The following is a 20807-nucleotide window of genomic DNA, read 5'->3' as shown; positions in this document are numbered from 1 at the left end:
ATAAAAAAAGGTATTTAACTTCTTTTTACTTACCAATGTATCCATTCATCATCGTCCTCCTTACGTCAGTTATTTAGTCTCCACTGCAGAAGGGCGACTCTATCAAATTCACCAGAGGAAAACGGGACTATTCCCACCTCTCGTTCCCACCGCTGCAACTCCTGTGTAACCAGGATCTACCTACAGGTTGACCGCCAATAAAAACCCAACCAGTGAAGGTCAATTTTGTTCCGGAGGAGACCTTTACCAAAGGAAAAGGGGAGGATTTGGATTACACTCCTTACATTGGTCAGACGGGTTGGGGAGGCCTGAGTCCTGACACTTGTATATTCTAGCTTCGTCCAAACCAACGCGTGCATACCACGTCCGCGTCCGCGGTGGCGATGGCGATCATTGCGCGTGCATAGATCGCCGCGACCAATGACAGGACGCGTTGATATGAACTCATCGCTACAAATTCAAACACAATTTCTAATCGCCATCGCACACGCAGGATGCGCGCGTTAGTTTGGCTGAAGCTTTAAGCTCATAGCAGACTTATCAACCCAGAAAGGGATCGTAACCGTATCAACTCGAAACGGTCAGTATTTTTTGTATGAAACTCCATACTGCAACGCACACTGTCTTATCCGCACCATAACGTAAACGCCTTAGGGTCCTCGTCTTCGCCCACGGCGACTTTTTGTAGCGATGCAGTCGCGCTGTTGTAGCGCGTTGGCATCACTTCTGTAGTGCGTTGCAAATGCGACTAACGCGCGTTGGCATCACTTCTGTAGTGCGTTGCAAATGCGACTAACGCGCGTTGGCATCACTTCTGTAGTGCGTTGCAAATGCGACTAACGCGCGTTAGTAGCGATGCTGTCGCCGTGGGCGAGGGCCCTTACCTCGCGATCAATCAGGCGTCCACCCTACGTAAGCACCATAACAAATGATACGGTTACGATCCCATTCTGGGTTGATAAATGTGCCTTTAGTTACCTCTTACGACATCCACGGGAAGAGTAAGACAAAAAAACTCATAAAACTCGTTTATTTTTGCAAATAGGCTTTTAAAAAGCACTTTTACACGTCCCAGTATTAACCAGCCTCCTTTTCAAGGGTTTACAATCTTTAAAATATACAAATTGTAGTCATAAGTATTAATGCGAGCTAACTAGGTAATTAACATTCGAGTGGGAGTGGTTCTATTCTAATTAACCGGAACTAAACAAAACTAAACAATCAATCCATAAATAAGCTATTGACATTTGTAGCCACAGAAAAATCTAATCTCTCTCTAATGTATTGATAACAGCTAAAATTATTGATAACAAATTCGTTAAGATTCGTCTGTTATCAGAAGAGGAAACAAAATTAGTACAACAGTAGCAGTGGCATTGATAAGTTTAGTTTATGTGATTGAGTTATTTTATATTGTATTTTTAATATTTTTGACTAAAATTTTGTGCGAGTGTTTTTCTCTTTGAAATATATTTTGTAGCCTGAATTAGGTACATAATTTAAATGACATAATACTACAAAATTGGTAAGTACCGATGTAAATAATAAAGTATTAGTTTTAGAATTGCCTCGCATGCAGAGAAAAGTAAAGTATTTTTTTTTTAATAGTTTTCATAAAAATATTTGACGCCTACTCGCATTTATTTTGTCTTTTTTCATCCTTTTATGACATCTACGGAAAGAAGTATGCTATACAGGGTGACTTTATAAACGGTATCAATTTTTTTTAATAAGCTCCACAGAACAATTTAACAATACAACATCATTTATTTTATTTTTTAATCGTGGTATTTTTTGCAAAAAAAAATGAAAATCTAATTCGCGGATGTCCATATCTTAAGTTTTAAAGGATAAGGCTTATTTTTGCATTATGTCTATTAAGCTTTGCAAAAGCTCAAAGAACGGCCTACCATTCCATAAACATTGTCATCAGTAATCAGCCAATTAGGTATATTGTTTTTGATGTAAAGTTGTTGCATTTTAGCGGTAGAATTAATGTTTTTATTTGAGCCATCCTTAAAACTTTTTTGTGTCTCTATATTAAAAATAGCTTTTGCCCGCGATTTCACCCGCGTGAAATTTAGTTTGAAGATGTCTGAATTCTGATATAGAGGATGTCCGGAAAAGAGCGTGCCAACGAATAGCTTTAAAATATACTTATCCTACATAGTAAACAGCCTCAAACATTTTAATAAATGAACACCTACGAAATCCCTTGGTATCTAAAACACCGAAATGCAATTGGAGTAAACCACTAGCTCCAATTCCAAGTGCATTTTAGTAGCACTAATATAAAAAAAAACTTAAGAAAGAAAGAAAGAAAAAATGTTTATTCAGTATTATCGACAATACGAGTACACTTACAACTAGGTACTTAACTAAGGACTAATTGTTTCGTATAACACAGTGGTGCCATTAAATAATAACACATTTACGGTTTTAACGATTATATTAAAATTTCAACTGCTCAGTACAATAGTGAGGTTGCAAGTGTGGGTGACAAACAAAAATGTACTCTAGAATGGTCCCGAGAACGCCGCACAGATTAGAATAACAAATAACAATATTGTCTATCACTGAGAAAACACTATTGATTCCAAAAAAAATATAATTAAAAACAAGCTTTATTCTGAAATGCAGTTGTACTAAAACGAAAACAATAATTGTATGCAAGGTTCAAATAATTTCGAAAGCTTGTATCGCGCATGGAATTTATTCCTCCTTTTTTTGTTTGCGCTACCCAAACTCGATGAGTTTCCGCCGTTTTGTTTAGGAGTTCCTATGGCCACCTCCTGACTCCATCATCAGACCAGCTCAATGGTACCATAATATTGCATTGTCATCGTACTTACATAAGTAGGTATACCAAATTTCAGCTCAATCGGTTGAGGAGAACTGGTCTTAAATTCAGTTGCAAGATTTGTCCCACACATACTAACAAGGTGAAGTCAATAATAAAGCTTGTAAAAAAAAGCTTGTAATAAAAAGGTGAACGCCGCAACACTAATGAATTACCATCTATTGAGGATTTCAAAAAGACATGAAAAAATAGTATCTCTGAAATGGTGATACTTTTGCTAAAGTATTTTTTTATGATCCATTAGCATAGTAACTAATTTTCACCTTCGACCTATGACGTAGCGCTAGCGAGCACAAGTAGGGGAGACTGAGTATAGTTGTAACAGGGTACGGTTGTAATTTGTACAGCTGTACATAAACTGGTGGAAGGCGCATAGGCGCCTGCTTAGAGATGTCCTGTGGTAATCAAGATGGGTCCGCACAGCGGATAAACTGAGCATAGGTGGAACTCGGGTTAAGGTTCGCTACACCGGCAACTCCCCTATGCTCAGAAAGAAGGACACTGGTGGATTTTTAGTGAGTAGGACCTCCCGTCTGGAGGGTAAAGCCCCACTTAACCCGTCGCCTGACCACAGCGGCGGGTATACAATTCAATGCATTTTTACCACCTAAAAAAATGAAAAGGTACGATTGTAACAACTCGAATGTTATCGAACAATGCTCGTTATGAGGGGTAGTCAGCGTCAAATAGTTAGTTCGTGACACACAAAGTAGCCAATAAGTTCAGAACACGTCTTTGTTACAATTGGAATAAGGATGTTTCAACAACTTTTTGGCCACTTTGGGTGTCACGAACTATTTGACGCTGACTATACAGGAGAAGGGCATACGAGCGACTAGTCCATTATTATAACCTTATTTGTCTTGTCGCTCGTTTACCCTTCCCTTTGTACCCCTCACCTGCTGAGCAACAGTCGAGTTGTTACAACCGTACCACAACCGTACCCTGTTACAACTGTACCCAGTCTCCCCTGACGTAAACTAATGGTAAACACACAGTAGCATGGTGTTTGTTTCCCGTGATTGTTGTACATTTAGCTAGCTTACTAGGTAGGTGTTCAAGCTAACTAATACGCTCTCTAAGCAAAGCTACATCGTAGTGGTCTTGTGTAACAGATAAAAAAGTGTGTCGCTAGTGTTTAATGTCAATATTACTATTATATCCGGAAGACGTAACGTGGGCAGGCCTCCCACTAGGTGGACCGGCGATCTGGTGAAATTCGCAAGAAGAGCCTGGATCGGGCAGCGCATTACCGGTCCTTGCGGAAATCTGTACACGCACAGTGCCTTAAACCTGTACTGTAAAAGTTCGTTCATTCCTTCGTTTCAGCCAAATGACGTCCACTGCTGGACAAAGGCCTCCCCAAGGATTTCTACAACGACCGGTCCTGCGCTGTCCGCAGCCAGGCTCTTCCCGCTACCTTTTCTGGATCGTCGGTCCACCTAGTGAGAGGTCTGCCTGCGCTACGTCTTCCGGCTGTAAAAATAATTTATGGAAAAAGATGATTGTAAAGGCTTCCACAGACCAAACGCGGGGCAGTAGGAGCGCAGTTTGAATGCGGGCCCGCGCTCAAACCGCGCCACACTGAAACTGCCGAACGACAAACGAGGCGGCGCGGGTGCGGTACAGAAGCGGCGCGAACGCGGGCCCGCGCTGTTGTATTACTATGGCGGCCATATTAGCATGACACACCGGAGGCAGGGCGGTAGCAGCGCGTTGAAAGCGGTTTTAGAATTTAAATTTTTGACAACCGCCCGCGTTGCAACTGCTTAAAAACTGAGCTGCTTTCAGTGTGCCTCAGCCGCGCTGCAACTGACCCGCACTACTTCTGACCTGCGTTTGGTCTGTCGGCCTTAAGAGGGATTAACTGAATAAGTAATCATCATCTTCATCAGGTTACTTAGTCTGCAGGAGCATAACGACCTTCTCTAACTTGCCAAGGCAAATGGAGGAAGGCCTACACTCCCCACACTGGCCAGACGGGTTGGAGAGGGAGGATATTAGATGCTACATCATAAATTGCTATTAGAAAGAAAGAAACGTTTATTACGATGAACATCACTCAGTTAAGGACAGAGAACGTAGAAAAAAAGACAGAAATAGCACATAATTATTACAAGGGAATAAAAAGTGAACTGAGCATTGCTATCCTGTCGCAACAGCTATGCCCATCGCAATGGGACTCCACTCAGCATATGCCGTGGCCCACAGTGGGGAAAGCCACGACGCTGGTTTTCAGTGGGCCCCATGCTGAGTGGAAGTCACGGACAATAATATAAACTGTATGCTTTTATTATCTTTTTTTTTTTTCAGACAAAATGAGCCACGCACATTACCGTATAGCTGGGCACATAGCCATAATATTGAGCCTGGTGATACCACTGATGCGAACCACTGCACTTATAGAAGAACATAGACACAATGTACCTGATCTGGACATGTTCGCGAATTTGAGAACTCGGTTCGCTACTATATGGAATGTGGTAAGGGTTTATTAATATTTTATTTTGATAGTTATTTCTGGTTTTGCGTCCTTTTCTTCAGGGCCACACACTGCAGCCATGCTACTTTTAAAATCCATAAAACTCTTTTATTTTTGCAAGTCGGCTTTTAAAAAGCACTTTTACTTGTCCTTGTATACTGGGATATGTAGTCTACTATGATCTATAGGTCATAGCAAACTACTTGGAAAGGGATCAACATTCAACACCGTATGCCAACGGCTTTGGTGCGGATAAGTGTGCGTTGCAGTATGGAGATTCATACAAAGAATACTGACCGCCTCGAGTTGACAGTGTTAAGATCCCTTTCCGGGTTGATAAGTTGCTGTGTCTTTTAACCCTACCACTGCTTTGGGATAATAAATAGGCCAGTGCTGAGAAGAAGCAGCGCAAGAAACTCAGTCACTATTGTCAGCCTCTTTTTCAAGGGCTAGCATCGGCGATATGTCGTATGTCAAATTGTATGTAAGAACGCAGCCCATGCGTCTTGCGTCCTACTATGTCGCCTTGCAAGTGCAACCACCTCGGCTAGTGTCAGGCTTTAATAAAATTATTTCTTTATAATTTCAGGCATTTCAAGTGCTCTACGCCTCATCGGCTTTAGTAATAGACTATTATACTCTTAAAGGCAAAGAACGGAAAATTCCAGAAGCATTAAGAAGTTACAGATACACATTTTTCGCAGGGATAATCTACCCTGTAGCTATGGTAAGCAAACAGTCGTATAGTATACTTTGAATCTAAAAAAATTGGACATAAAGTGGTCCAATTCTATTAATATTTATAACTTGTAGATTAAAGGCTGAATACAAGCATTAGATTTATTAGAAGTGACTCTTGTAGCCATTCTTACATAAAGGTATGCCTCAGGGCTCTATGTTGGGACTTGTTTTATGAACGCAATAATATAGTATGATATATTTATTTTATTCTTTTATAAACATAAGCAAGTACATAGAAAGGGTGTTGTTTGTTTGACATTAACTTAATGCTTCATCTTCTTCTTTTATATAATGATGTTGGCAATACGTGTAACTTATGGTTTACGTACTATGATGATAAGAATCTTTTTTTTTCAGGGCATCTTAGTTTTCTGGCCAGTATACTTCTACGACAGAGAATTAGTCTACAAAACAACCTTGGAAGTAGCCATACCACAACATACAAACTACATTGTCCATGGGATGGTGTTTTTATATGCCAATTTTGAGCTGGTCTTTTTACCACGGGAGCTACCTAAGAGAAACCACGTTAGTTGGAATCATTTGGTTGTCTTTAATGCTATCTATATGTCCGTGTAAGTATATAAATCTATACTTGCTAATATTGTCATCATCAGGTCATTTAGTATCCATTGTAGGAGCACGAACCTTTCCGATTTACATTCCTCACGCTGCTAACAAGACGGATTGGGCCTGATTTTTTCTCATTTTATTAGTAACTACATTATTAGCTTTTTCCCGTGACTTTTTTCAAGTAAAAAAAACCCGTTTTATTAAAATCAAATTTGAAAAATCCTTGCTTAGTGGTACCTTCTTATGTCGGGAAATACTTTGCGCATACCTAATTACGACCACGGGCCGGAAGACGCAGTGTGGGCAGGCCCCCCACTAGGTGGACCGACGACCTGGTAAAAGTCACGGGAAGTGCCTGGTTGCGGGCAGCGTAGGACCGGTCGTTGTGGAAATCCTTGGAGGAGGCCTTTGTCCAGCAGTGGACGCCATTTGGCTGAAACGAACGAAGGAAGCCAAATAGCAAGCCGATGGGGACGACCAGTGGGTTATGTGGACTCTCCCTACCAGGGCCTGCTTATTGAAGCCCGACGGTGTCCACCGGAGATTTGGACATTGTCCACAGCTCCGTCTCAGGCTCACTCTCGAGTCAGCCTCTCCGGGTTCAAGGGGACTCCCAATCCCCTCCTCCTTTTTATTATGTTGGGTAATTTAATAGCAAACTTAATTTTCGGCCGTTTGGTGTAGTGGTTCAGAACGGACTACTATGCCGAGAGGTCCCGGGTTCGATTCCCGGCCGGGCAGAAATTGAAATGATGAATTTTACTTTCTGTGACGGGTCTGGGTGTTACTATGTATAATATGTATTTAAAAAAAAGTAGTAGGTATATCCGTTAAGCTAGCACACAAGCATCAAGTTGCTTATTAAGGGGCTAGCTGGCGCTGTGTGAAATTGTCCAAAGATTTCTTTATTTATTATTTATTAATTTGTTACAGGGTTTTCTACACACGTTACGTCGACATAGGCGTATGGGTGTACGACGTGTTGACAGCCGCCATTGGAACCATAATGTTCCCCACCATACTCTTCAGTCTATGGGCTCTGTCCTCCATTGGGTACCACCTGCAGTGGGTCCTCAAAGACTTTGTCTGGAGACTACGGGATTCTTATAGTGTTAAGGGTGTTAAAAATAAATAGATTTTAACATTTCATTAGTTTTAACCCTTAACCACCTAGCACCTATTTCTGTCCTTTAACCACCTACGTGCGGTCACAGAGACCGCTAATAAATTATTGCGATTATTTTGGGATCTGTCATAGGAAATTAAAGTTCGATTAAATAAAATGCATGTCTATACCTATTTGCTTTACTTAAGCGTCACAAATTAGCAAAAGTAATATAAAAGTTTTATAAAAATGGAATAATATCTATGAAATAAGGAATATGGCACCAAAAATAACTATACTAAGAAAATGAGATCTTTATTCTAAAATGCTTAAAATTTTCACTTCTTTTTCTTATTTCTAATAATTTAAATAAACTAAAAATAAAATCAAATAAAAAAACTAAACAAAAAATAAAAAAAATAACAAAATTGCAAAGCCTCAACTTATGCATTTTTTCGCGGCAGTAACAACTAATTTTTTGCGAACACTCCAAACAAATAGGTACTTTACACACGAAAGATAGGTAAGCCGTGTTGCGTTTCTTTTTTGGATGACACGTAAAGCATGTTTTACGAACTTCAAGTCATCATCATCATCATTTTCGTCGTCGTCACCCTCAATTTCAGATTTAGATCCACTCTCTTCAGCCTGCTCTTGATCAACGCTTACATCAGGTTTGACGTGGATGCAATCGTCGCCAGAAAGGTCATCTTCGTCCGAGATTTCTTGCTGAAGCCATTTTATAATATTTTCGTCATTTTTACTCATTTTGATTCTAAAACAGTAATAATAAAAAGTCACACAACCACCTACGTGCGGTCACGGAGACCGCTGGCGAATTTATTTTACTTACCCCGGCCAAACGCGTGCACGTACACACTCGCCGAGCACTAGCGCGACACCGAATGGTGTGTAGAAAAGGTACATGAACGCGCTTTGTTGCACGCCACTCACACGCAGAAATATTTGAATTTGAAAAATCGCTGCGGTCTCTGAGACCGCAGGTAGGTGGTTAAGGGTTAATTATTCTTACAACCATATTTTCATTTATTTAAGTAATTGGCAAAGAATAGTATCCGTGTAATTGCCGCACAAAAAATTACCTGATAGTTACACCATTTATAACACAAGAAAGGCTAGACCAAGTTATAGATTAATAATTGAAATTATCTCCTTTCTGAATAAAAAGAATAGCTAATAGATATCGAAAAATAATGGCGAAAATTATTTTTTAAATAGTGTCTTCGTATCAGACAGATTAGACAGCTCGCGTGTATTGACTGTTGGTGATGGTGGTGGTATCTAAATCAAAGGTGACTGACTGACTGACTGACTGACTGACTGACTGACTGACTGACTGACTAACTGACTGACTGACTGACATAGTGATCTATCAACGCACAGCCCAAACCACTGGACGGATCGGGCTGAAATTTGGCATGCAGGTAGATGTTATGACGTAGGCATCCGCTAAGAAAGGATTTTACGAAACTCCACCCCTAAAACGGGATCCACGCGTGAGAAGTCTCGGGCGGCCGCTAGTTTTGAATAAAACAAACATTATTCCTACAAACATTATTTTTTATCGGCCGTTTGGTGTAGTGGTTCAGAGCGGACTACTATGCCGAGAGGTCCCGGGTTCGATTCCCGGCCGGGCAGAAATTGAAATGATGAATTTTAATTTCTGTGACGGGTCTGGGTGATAATATGTATGATATGTATGTATTTAAAAAAAAATGTATATAAGTAGTGTATCCGTTAAGCTAGCACCCATAACACAAGCATTAAGTTGCTTACTTTGGGGCTAGCTGGCGCTGTGTGAAATTGTCCAAAGATTATTTATTTATTTATTGTTTCAAAGTGTTCACCACTTACTTACTCTTGAATCTTCGGGATCATTGGATTGAGAGGTATATTTCCACTAGTAGATTCGCATTTGAACTCCTTCCAAGATATGGTTGACACTTGGCAAAGTTTTTTGTCTTTTCAATCTCCGGCTGAAAGTTACAGAGCTAATTATTAGCTAGTCCCACCCCCTACCAAACCCCAGTATAGATAGTGTCATCCACGAAGACTTGCCTCATCAATTATTGGTTATTATTTTGGTTTAAACTGTTCTTCCAAGCGCACCTAATGTTATGTTGTCCTGGTACTTTTTATTAATTTTAGTAGATATAAGTTCAAAATATTTGTAACAGTAAACGTGTTTTTGCAAAAGAGTTGACTAAAGCGCTTGGTCAAAACTACTATTGACTGGAAAAATCAGTCAAAAGTGATATTGACCAAGGGTTTTTTGACTGTAACGCATACATAAACGATTAGGACGAATGGTGGGGCGCGTCTTCGTGGATGGTACTATCTATACCTAGCTTTGTAACGGGGGTAAAGTTGCAAAAAAACTATAGGTAAAGTCTGGTGCTGTTCTGTACAAAGCTGTGGCAAAGGTTAAAACAAAAGAACAATGAAATAAAAATAGTTTTATTTATTGTCGTCTTTTTTGCACGGATGCAAATTTAATTTTTTGTATTGTCTATTGTAGTTGTACGCTTAATATGTTTCATGAAATTTAATTTCTTAGGAAGTGAATAAATTACAGAATTTTAAAATGTGTTATAAATCGCTTAACAAGAGTTGAGGCCATCGACACAAGTAATGATCTGTACCGTGTCTGTACGCTGGTGTTGCAAGTGCTGTCTGACTCGCTTGCAGACATTTAACAAGAGAGAGCTAGTGTATTCAATATTTGAAATTGAATGTATAATAATATTGTGTTCTGTATTCAAATATTACATCAGTGTGCGTACGTGTTTGCCTCAACTTTCTTTGCGCCACTTATACATGATACTAAAATGAATTACTTCTTATAGTCCAGTCAATGAATGCTTTAACGACGGTGTAGAGAGAAATCCGTGGAACACAATTTCTGACCTCGGGACTTTATTAAGACTAGTAAGGAGGTGAACATAGCAAAAGTCCCCGCCCTAAGCCCTTGGGCCGGCGGGGAGAGGGGGGTTTAAAGGTACTACTTTTTGGTTTTTCGCTTAATCCTCGGAAACTATGCGTCCTAGTGACATGACTACTATGAATCAAGAAAAGCTTATTCAAATTGCTACAGGTGAGACTGTCAAGTTTTTCTATATCTTGTATAGTTTTCACGGCATCTGCTCTAGAAGGTCTGTAATGTTGGAAATTTTATTTTTGTCTTACATGTTCCCATCAGGAGAAAATCGACTAAATCAACATTAAGCAAACATTTTGGACATGCGGGAGCATTTTAAGCCTAGTTCCAGGGAGGGGACTGCACCGTGCGTATATTTAGGCGACCCAATTGGAGCCACTTTTGACTCCTCGTCACTCAAAAACTACTGTGCATTAACACTTCAAATTTGGCTCATGTGTTGAGACTTGCAAGATAAACATCAGCTTCAAATTTCATAAATATACCTCAAACGGTTATTTAGGTATTGACGTTTCGACGCTTTATTGACTGGACTATTACCACAAGACACCATTCTTTACTGACCCTTCGTTATTTCCAGAAAGCGCCATCTCTTGGCCAATTCCATCAATTTTTTTTATCACTATCCTTTTATCCCTTATCTGCCAGATGTATTCCCTCAAGTAAAACTGCATGAAATAAGATACAACTACTAACGACGCTAATGCAGCAATACAGATATATAAAAATATAGTGCCTTCTGTCATCGTGAACATTTTATACGGCCAGTACCCTAGGTCTACGTATCTTGTGTAAAACAATCTGAAACAAAAATACAATTATTCTCTAATTATATTCAATATTATTAAAGTCCGGTCGCCGAGCAGTTATAATTTCGTCCAATGACCCAAAGCTACCTATCCTCATCGATCACGCGAAATTATATTGCTGTCGCGCTTGCACTCTCACTGCGGCCGCCCAAGGATGGGTAGCTTGTGGTCATTGGTCGAAATGATATCTGCTCGGCGACCGGACTTTATTAAAAGTAATTCAATCATAGGATTACTCCAAGTAACATTTAAAATCCTAAGCCCATAGCATGTAAAACATATCGCCCTCAACATGGAAATCATTGGGGTTCGCAGTGGACGTCCTGTTGCTGAAATGATAATGATTTTGATGCATAAATGAGATGCTGGCCAAAGAAACCTTAACTTCGAACTCCTCCTATGTACTTCTGATTAATGTAACTGTCATTGGACCCATGACAGTTCAACTTTCCCGCGGGACAACTGGATCTTCACTGGTTGGGTTATTGGCGGTCAAGCTGTAGATCCTGGCTACACAGGAGTTGCAGCGGTGGGAACGAGAGGTGGAAATAGTCCCGTATTCTGATTAAAAGGTGAAAAATATGGTAAAAAGGGGTGAATAAGGGAGTTATACTTACAAAGCAATATACGCAAAGATCATTGAGAAAATGACTTTCATACTCGCTGTAGATCTTGGTATAGCGCTGGGTGTGAATACAATTTCCCATAAAGGGTATATAAAGGTGACCCCATGCCAGACGAAGTTGCAAGTAGGGGAGATGACGATGTCCCAGTATAATGGTAATACCAGTTCTCTATCATATAAGAAAGTCATCCAGTAAGACACAATCAGCTGAAATAATAATGATATTTAAATCATCATAATCATCATCACACTTGGCAGAAAGGTTTCCATAGGATACCATGAGCCAGAAGACGCAGTGTGGGTATGCCTCCCAGTAGATAGACCGACGATCTGGTTACTTCTAGCACGAAAAACTTTCGACTTCGAATCGTTTGCGTATAAAATATTTAAATTATGAAAACTTAAACAGCACCTCTGGGAACGTGACGTTAAGTCCTGAACTTGTATGAGTAACTAATGACAGTCGAGATCGACACGTTATCGTTGAATTCGAAGGCTAGGTTTCAAATTTCATCGAATACGCAAAAGATTCGAAGACGAAACTTTTTCATACTAGAGGTACGAGTGGGTCAAATAACTGCATTGTTATGCATAAAAAAATAAGTTAATTTTGTGATTTATCCATATCTGTCACCTATGGTTGGTTTTAATTTTTTGTCACGCTGGAAACTTCTTTAGCGTAAGTAAAAACAAACTACAAGTGCTCGCCAGAGTGAGAAAAAAATTAAAAACCAACCATAGGTGATAGTTTAGGATAATCACAAAATTAACTCTGTCTCCTAAACTAAGCAAAATCGTAGAACATACATGGGGGTGATTTAGATACACCTTGATGTAAGAAATCTAAAATTTAGCTTTGAACGTCAACTCCCTGGCCACCCTGTATATTGAAGGTTTCCTTACCATAGAACTTGGTATCATAATCTCGTAGATGGCAAATCTGAGGCGCCTGACCCACTGGGGGACACTCGATTCCTTTCCCATTGCAGTCGTCCCATCACAGATCAGCGCTACTATTCCATATGTCATTTGTATAAGCTGAAACAAAATTATTAGGTAAGCTTAAATAATAAAATCATCATCATTATCGGGTCATTTATCCAGACTCGATAAACTTTTATCGCGATTATCATCATCATTTCAGCCACAGGACGTCCACTGCTGAACATAGGCCTCCCCCAATGATTTCCACATCGCCTGGTTGGTAGTGGCCTAGGTACATCCAGCGCCTTCCTGCTACCTTTATGAGATCGTCGTCACCTTGTTTATATTTTATCGATTTTGCACGATAAGCCCGTACATTTGTCTATGACGATAAGATTTTATCCTGGCGCTCATCTTTGTCGCCTTATATTTAAACGACATATTAATTGAAATTTAATAATATGTAGGTAGGGGAGACCGGGGATGGTTGCATATAGGGGTAGGTAGACTAACCGCCAAAAACTCGCCAACGGTTTGAGTATTGCGTCATCCCAGCGCAGCCGCGCATCACTTTCCGCCCCCCGCTCATTCGTCGGTAGCGCCGCGTCGCCGGCACACGCCGTTTTCGAGTAGTGACCCGTGATTTGTTTTCATATCATGTAAGTAATATTTTCTTGTTGCATATTTTTTGATTTGGTACCTACACATTTTATGTTAACCGTTTGCCTATTAGTCAGAGTGTTTTATGAGTCCATATTGATATTATTTCTTGTTATATTTCTTTATTAGGTGGCAGTGTGTAGGTTATCCATGCCATCGAAACTTAAAATGTCGTTTGGGGTTGGTAGACTAATTTCTTTCGGGGCTGGTTGAACCAACCAACCCCAATAACATTTTGAGTTTAAAATATCTTTCAAATTATCTATTTATTCGATTCTTAATACATACATTCTTTTTATTGCTACAGCACGATGAGGATCTACATAAAAACGAACGACTGAACGATGAAGAAATAAGACCCTTTTCTTAAAGCGGCGCCACGTTTAGATAATAGAAGAAATACTTGGAAACGTAAAAGTACTATACTATACAGGGTGTCACAGAATGGGTGAATCAAACTTCTAGGGGGAAGTAGCTCTACTAATGTACTATGCCAAAAAAAAAATGAAAAAAAAAAATTTGGGTTCGGATTTTTTTTATAGTAAAGTGCTCTCAACTCGAAATCTAGTCATTATTTTCGAAAGTTTGTTTACAGATAAACGAAGCGATCATGTACAATTTATATTAGTAAGAAAAAAGTACAAATAAACTCCAAACGCAGCAATTATAGCCAAATACTTAGGCAAAGCTGATTTATTTTCACATTAAAAAAAAATTTTTTTGTGTCCTTATGCGCTTTATTTTTTTTTCATATTAATTAGCGATAGTACATTAGTAGAGCTACCTCCCCTATCAGTTTGATTCACCCATCTGGGACACCCTGTATACAAAGATTGATATGTGATTTAAAATGAGACTGAAGAAGATTTTAGTTTAAAAAGTTTAAATACTAAGAGTTGATAGTTTTTTTAAAGACTTATTAAAGATGTCTGTACCTAATTATAATTGTTTTTGAATAAAGAATTCAATTAAATTGAAAATAGTGTTTTATTACTTGACTCTTCTCATAATTTCTTGCTTATTGATACGTAGGTCTACTTACCCCGGGCATATAGTCAATCTACCCCGGAACAGGGGTAGATTGACTAAGAGTTGATGTTCTATAAAATGCATTTAAATATGATGATGATATTTAATAATGAACTATGTTTTGTTGTTTTTTATTAGTTTAATAGTTCTTCTATCCATTAATGCGATTTATTTGTCTGTATGGATGAAAACACAAAAAATATGTATGATTTAGTAAAAAATTAGTCAACTATCCCCGGTCTCCCCTACTAACTGTGGTGACGGTAGAGTAGAATACATTTGTCACCAACCCCTACTCTTCCCGCAAGTGTCGTAAGAGGTGGCTTAGGGACTACACATTAAACACTGAACGGGCAGCAGCGCTCTCTGATAAACATTAATCTTTTAAACTGCTATCTCCAATCCGTCTGCCAAGCGTGGAGATTATCGCAAAAACCTCCACTAGAATGGAGGAGGCTCATAGTCCAGCAGTGGGCTGTAAAGGGCTGTTGATGATGATGTAAGTACTCACTATGTTTAATACTGTGAAAAGCCTAGGCATCAAAGATACGAATTTTTGCAGGCCAGGGTGAACTGGTAAAGCGTCCATCAGCTTGCATAGCAGGTCGACGTACGTCATAATATGCAAATACAGCATGGCGGCGTGCCCGCCAATCCGGTACTTGATGTATTTTTTCATTATCTGAAAAATATTCTAATTATAAAAAGGAGAAACTGACTGACTTAGTGACATATCAACGCACAGCCTATACGGCTAAACGTAGGCACTTGAAATTTGGAAAGGACGTAGCTTAGGTACCGTAGAGTTGCACTAAGAAAGGAATTCCCACGGGAACGGGAATTAGCGGGAAAATCCTTTTGTATGAAAAATCTAAACCGCGTAAGATAGACGCTTGAAATTTGGCATGCAGGTACCTTAGTAAACTTAAAGCTTAGTTACAACAGGATATTGCAAAATTCCCACGGGAACGGGAGTTAGCGGGAAAAAACTTTTGTATGAAAAAATCTAAACCGCGTAAGATAGATGAAGGGGGTAAAACGGGATCCACGCGTACGAAGTCGCGAGCGGCCGCTAGTAAACAATAAACTAAAAAGTCGATTTTATATATTTTAATTATTATTTATGTATAAAAGCGAAAGGCCACTGACTAACTCACTCACTCATCATGAAATCTCAGGGTATAAAATCTAGGAGTCTTAAATTTTACATTGGGGGTTCTTTTTAGATGCTCACTAAGGCGAGATTTTGCAAAATTCAACTCCTAAGGAGGTAAAACGGGATCCAAAAAATACTCACAAAATTATAGCAATTCAACTGAAGAAAGTTGTAAACACAAATTATAGTATCTTTTCACTAAACTCTTGTGCAGATAAGTTAGGTACTAAATTCTAAATTAAAACAAAACTCTGGCACGCTCAAAATGTAGAAACTAAAAATGAAATGAGAGACTTATAATTTTACATTTTAATAAATACTACTTTTTAAGTCACTGAAAATAAAACTAAAATAAGTAAATAATTATTTGCTGTCGATACAAAAAAGGAGAGTGGGCATGGGCACTTATTGTGCCCTCGTGAATGATAATAATGTACAATGATGCTCATTGTATTGTAAAACTAAATCTTCCCGCTCCTGCCCGAGCCTCGCTGGAACGTCACTTTCCCTCGCACGGCCTCAGCCTCGAACTTAGCGGGCAGCGGGGCGGCGGCGGCGGCGGCGCGGGAGCGGGGCGGGCAACGCAGACCCGTTCTCGAAACAAGCGGGCATCTCGCGCGGCGCTTTAGCGGCGAAGTGTTGTGTTCGGGGTTGTGTTGGCGAGATATTTGTTTTTATTCGCAAACGAAAAGTCTGAACAACGGCGACAATTTTATTTCGATTCAAATGTATTCCTAACGCTCGATTTATTGTGGGCAAAAGAAGGAGTGCGCTGCCCGCTCGTTGCCCGCTCCCTCGCCGCTGCCCGCTCGTTGCCCGCTCCGGCGCCGCTCCCGCGCCGCTGTTTTCGAGAACCGGTCTATTTGATTTCACGCATAAGATCCTGCCGCTGCCGCGCCGCCGCCGCTCCCGCCCCGCTGCCCGCTAAGTTCGAGGCTGAGGCCTTACCCGCACACCTCCCCGTCTGTACCAGAGCGTCGAAGTGACGTCACGGCCGCCAGGTGCGCAGTTAACTCGACCATATGACGTATACCTCATCAATCCCATCGCGGTTGCATAATATGACCGCGTTGTTACGAGATTGTTAACTATCTATTGTGACTCGATTCGCGAGACTTGAAGCACTTGAAGTAATAAATAAATAAAGACTCGGGCACTCATCGTCGGTCCACCGAGTGAGAGGTTTGCCTCAACTACCACGTCCTCTGGACCGTGGTCACCACTCAAACATCTTTTCTAACCTACTTTTCGGGTAACAACCTTAAAAAGATTTTAAATTAATGTATAAATAGGTATCTTACTTAGGCCCAGTTTTTTGATTCGTTGTTAGGATAACAAATTGTCAAATTTTGCTTCTAATTAAATATTAACAAAATGTAAACTAATAGTTAAAAAATATACTAAAAGTAATACAAGCTAAGCTAACCATTGTTCGAAAAACATTTTTTCTGATATTTAACCACTTGTCATTTGACATCTGTCAAATTTGGCTATTGGTTATTTTAACTGCGAATCAAAAAACTGAGCTTTAGCCAACCCTGTACCACTTTAGCCCCATCTCCTTTGGGGTCAAATGACAGGTTGATAAAAACTTAAACAATAAACTAAAATCACTAAGCGAAATAAGTTTTTTCTGAAAGTCAAAGTAGATTTTTCTTGAAAGAATGCTTACTTTAAATTCAGGCAAAAAATCTGTAGTTTCAGAGGTATTCCTATATTTATAAAAGCGAAAGGTCACTGACTGATGGACTGACTGACTAATAACGAAATCTCAGAAACTACAAGTGCTAGGAGTCTCAAATTTTGTAGAACGTAGGTGCCAAGAGGGGATTTTGCAAAATTCAACCCCTAAGGGAGTAAAACGGGATCCACGTGTAAGAAGTCGCGGGCGGCCGCGTAATATTATATTATCTCAAACTCGTGTAAGACAATTACTATTTATAAATTTAAATTTCAAGTCAACAAAAAACATATTTCATGAAAAACTAATTAGGTATTTTAAGCGACAAAACATACAGTCGCATAATTTTTTGAAGTCTGTTAAAAAGTGCACGAACTTCACCTGTCTGGCTCTTATTCACAAGGCATTATGTAAATTGTATTTCCTACATAACAATGCATTATTGTCACATTTTGGGGGACATGTTCATGCATCCGTCGTCTTCCAAGGTGCTCTCTGTTACTTACAATTACCTAAGTCTATGGCCATAACAACAATGTTAACAGCATTATTGTGTTCGGCAGTTAGAGGTAAGATACGGGACTATTCCCACGTCTCGTTCCCACCGCTGCAACTCCTGTGTAGCCAGGATCTACAGCTTGACCGCCAGCAACCCAACCAGTGAAGGTCAAGTTTGTCCCGGGGAAAGTTAACTGTCATTAGACCCGCAACGAAATTAATCAGAAGAACATAAGAGGAGTTCGAAGTTAAGGTTCGAATCTAGTGCGTGTATATACGAGTATTATCCATGGTCGTTTGTTAGTCGTGTACCTCGAAATCAAAAAATCCTTGTAGCTTTTCACCTATTCGCATTTCACCGTGATAGCGTTTTTTGTTGTAGCGTGTAATATCGGTAGTATATTTTGTTACTAGGATATATTTTTAACAGATTTTTATAATAGTAGCAAATTTTGATGTAGCATTATCAATAGCCTATTTACAGTGAAGACAGGCAGGAAAGTAAATCTACTATGAATTTTTTAGACAATTGGAATATTAGTGATTAAAATAAAAAGATTGTATCTCCATAACTTAGGTTCATAACGGTCCTGCGCTGCCCGCATCCAGGCTCTTCCCGCGACCTTTACCAGATCGTCGGTCCACCTAGTAGGAGGCCTGCCCACGCTACGTCTTCCAGCCCGTGGTCACCACTCGAGAACTTTCCTACCTACAATATTCTTACCAAATGGGTATCATTTCAGAGAATGGATAAGCACGCCACCCACCGGATCGTCGGCCATGGAGTATGCATGTTACTGCAAGTGCTCATCTTCTTGAATATGCACAGGAAACTTGAGAAGAACTTGGCCACCCATCCTGAGCTGCAAGACTTTGCTGTCATGCTCCCAAGGTTCATGACGTTATGGAACGTGGTAAGAAATCTTTTTTTTTAAGATTAATAGTAATTTGTTATTTCACAAATTCGTAGCATGGGCAGGCTTCCTACTAGGTGGACCGACGATCTGGTAAAGGTCGCGGGAAAAGACTGGATGCGGGCAGCGCCGGAACGTTCATTAAGGAAAACCTTGGGGGAGGCCTTTTTAATATTAAAAACATAACCGTATTTTTTGTAATATTTGCACATCGTATGTACGATAGAATATGTTGGAAACTTCTCTTTTTATAACCATTTGTAACCGTATTCTGGCAAATAAATGATTTATTATTTATTATTATTATTATTATTTGTCCAGCAGTGGACGTCATTTGGCTAAAACGAATAGTCCCGTTTGACCATCGTACTAAGCTAAATATGCTTGTGTCACGAGTGGGCTCACCACGATAGTCGAACGGCGGCAGAGACCGAACCCGCGTTCCCCGGATCACGAGTCGGCCAGTCCGAATTCTTCACCGTTCGGCTATTGTGCCTTCGAAATCTATAGATCTGGCGTTTAGTTCAGTCAGTTCCCGAGGTATGAGAGCGATTCGGGAGGGTATTTTTGGGATGTCAACGTGACTTTAAATCGGCTTCAGTTTTTTATGATCTGTCACGTCAGAAGTAATTATGTCAATGTCACCCCTCCAGTGCCACCACTGTCTGAGTTAAGCGTTAGCTAGACCTGATAAAAAATATGTCCTCATTTCACACAGAGCCATCTAATCCCAAAGTAAGCAAAGTTAGTACAATAGGTTGTTGTTTACAAACATACCTACCTAATTTTACTTCTGTGTAGTTTTACAGAGAACGACAAACCAAGGTTAACACTTTAGCATCTTACCTAGTTCTAAAATGTTCTATTATGCACCAAAAACCTAAAGTTAAGAAGGATCATCATCATAATCATTTTCAGCCATTTCATAAGACGTCCAATGCTGAACATAGGCCTCCCCCAATGATTTCCACAATGGCCGGTTGGTGGCGGCCTGCATCCAGCGCCTTCCCGCTACCTTTATGAGGTCGTCGGTCCACCTTAAGAAGGATATTTTTATTTATTTATTATTTTGTGTTTCAGGGTTTCCAAGTCATGTATTCATATCTTGCACTTGCTTGCGACTTCACAACCGGTTTCAAGATTGAATCAGTAGTTCCAACTTGGTTAAGGAAGTTCAGATTCACTTTTGCTGTTGGGGTTCTGTATCCTTGGTCTTCGGTAAGTAGTATAGAAGTAAAGTCCAGTCGCCAGGCAGATAAAATTTCGTACAATGACCCCAAGCTACCAGTCCTTATCGCTCGCGCGTAATTATATTGCTGTCACGACTGTGCGATGGGCGGCCGCAGTGACTGTGCAAGCGCAACAGCAATACAATTACGCGCGAGCGATAAGGATGGGTAGCTTGGGGTCATTGGACAAAATTCTACGTGCTCACAGACCAGACTACAGTATAGATATAGTATAGAAGTAGTATATTACAACACGGTCGAGTGAACTGCGCACCTGGCGGCCATGACGTCACATCGACGCTCTGGTATGGACAAGGGATGTTATGGATATGTAGTTTCGGTTATGGATACGGTTACGGATATTTTTTTATTTCGGATATCCAAAAGTTTCGGTTACGGATATCTGTGCTTTAGAATGCAATTAAATAAAAAAAAAATAAAAAAATATACTAGATGGCATTATAAAGTTAAATCAGGCTGTTATGCCTTTACATAATGCAATACAAAATACAATTTAAACTGAAACCATCCGAAACTTTTGAATCGGTTACGGCTACGGATA

The 20807-nt window shown here is 39.9% G+C and overlaps 2 protein-coding genes across 4 annotated transcripts in view; both read left to right on the top strand.

Annotated features, from left to right (window-relative positions):
• Positions 1-20807, top strand: part of LOC135085021 (androgen-dependent TFPI-regulating protein-like) — a 44444-nt gene that overhangs the window by 20884 nt on the left and 2753 nt on the right. Inside the window, exons 1-3 of one of the 3 annotated variants that reach the window (XM_063979802.1) lie at positions 18068-18173; positions 18846-19016; positions 20097-20234. In XM_063979802.1, the coding sequence (XP_063835872.1) occupies positions 18849-19016; positions 20097-20234 (306 nt within the window). In that variant the 5' untranslated portion in view covers positions 18068-18173; positions 18846-18848. Of the gene's footprint in view, positions 1-18067; positions 18356-18845; positions 19017-20096; positions 20235-20807 lie in introns of those variants that run through there. The other 2 variants (XM_063979800.1, XM_063979801.1) reach the window with 2 other exon arrangements.
• LOC135085019 (androgen-dependent TFPI-regulating protein-like) lies at positions 3871-7803 on the top strand. The gene is made up of 5 exons (XM_063979799.1): positions 3871-3909; positions 5174-5343; positions 5932-6069; positions 6441-6658; positions 7590-7803. The coding sequence occupies exons 2-5, from the start codon at positions 5179-5181 to the stop codon at positions 7789-7791; spliced, it is 723 nt and encodes a 240-aa protein (XP_063835869.1). The 5' UTR covers positions 3871-3909; positions 5174-5178; the 3' UTR covers positions 7792-7803.

Source organism: Ostrinia nubilalis, chromosome 27 (genome assembly GCF_963855985.1).
Source record: "Ostrinia nubilalis chromosome 27, ilOstNubi1.1, whole genome shotgun sequence".
NCBI classification, from domain to species: Eukaryota; Metazoa; Arthropoda; class Insecta; order Lepidoptera; family Crambidae; genus Ostrinia; species Ostrinia nubilalis.
The sequence above is the reverse complement of the archived record's forward strand: the minus strand, read 5'-3'. Positions and strand labels throughout refer to the sequence as shown.

Bases quoted from the DNA above. Each gene is read 5' to 3' on its own strand.
- LOC135085019 (XM_063979799.1), top strand. From the start codon at position 5,179: ATGAGCCACGCACATTACCGTATAGCTGGGCACATAGCCATAATATTG. The intron at 5,344-5,931 runs GTAAGGGTTTAT...TTATAATTTCAG, and splicing joins TCGCTACTATATGGAATGTG to GCATTTCAAGTGCTCTACGC. The intron at 6,070-6,440 runs GTAAGCAAACAG...TTTTTTTTTCAG, and splicing joins TAATCTACCCTGTAGCTATG to GGCATCTTAGTTTTCTGGCC.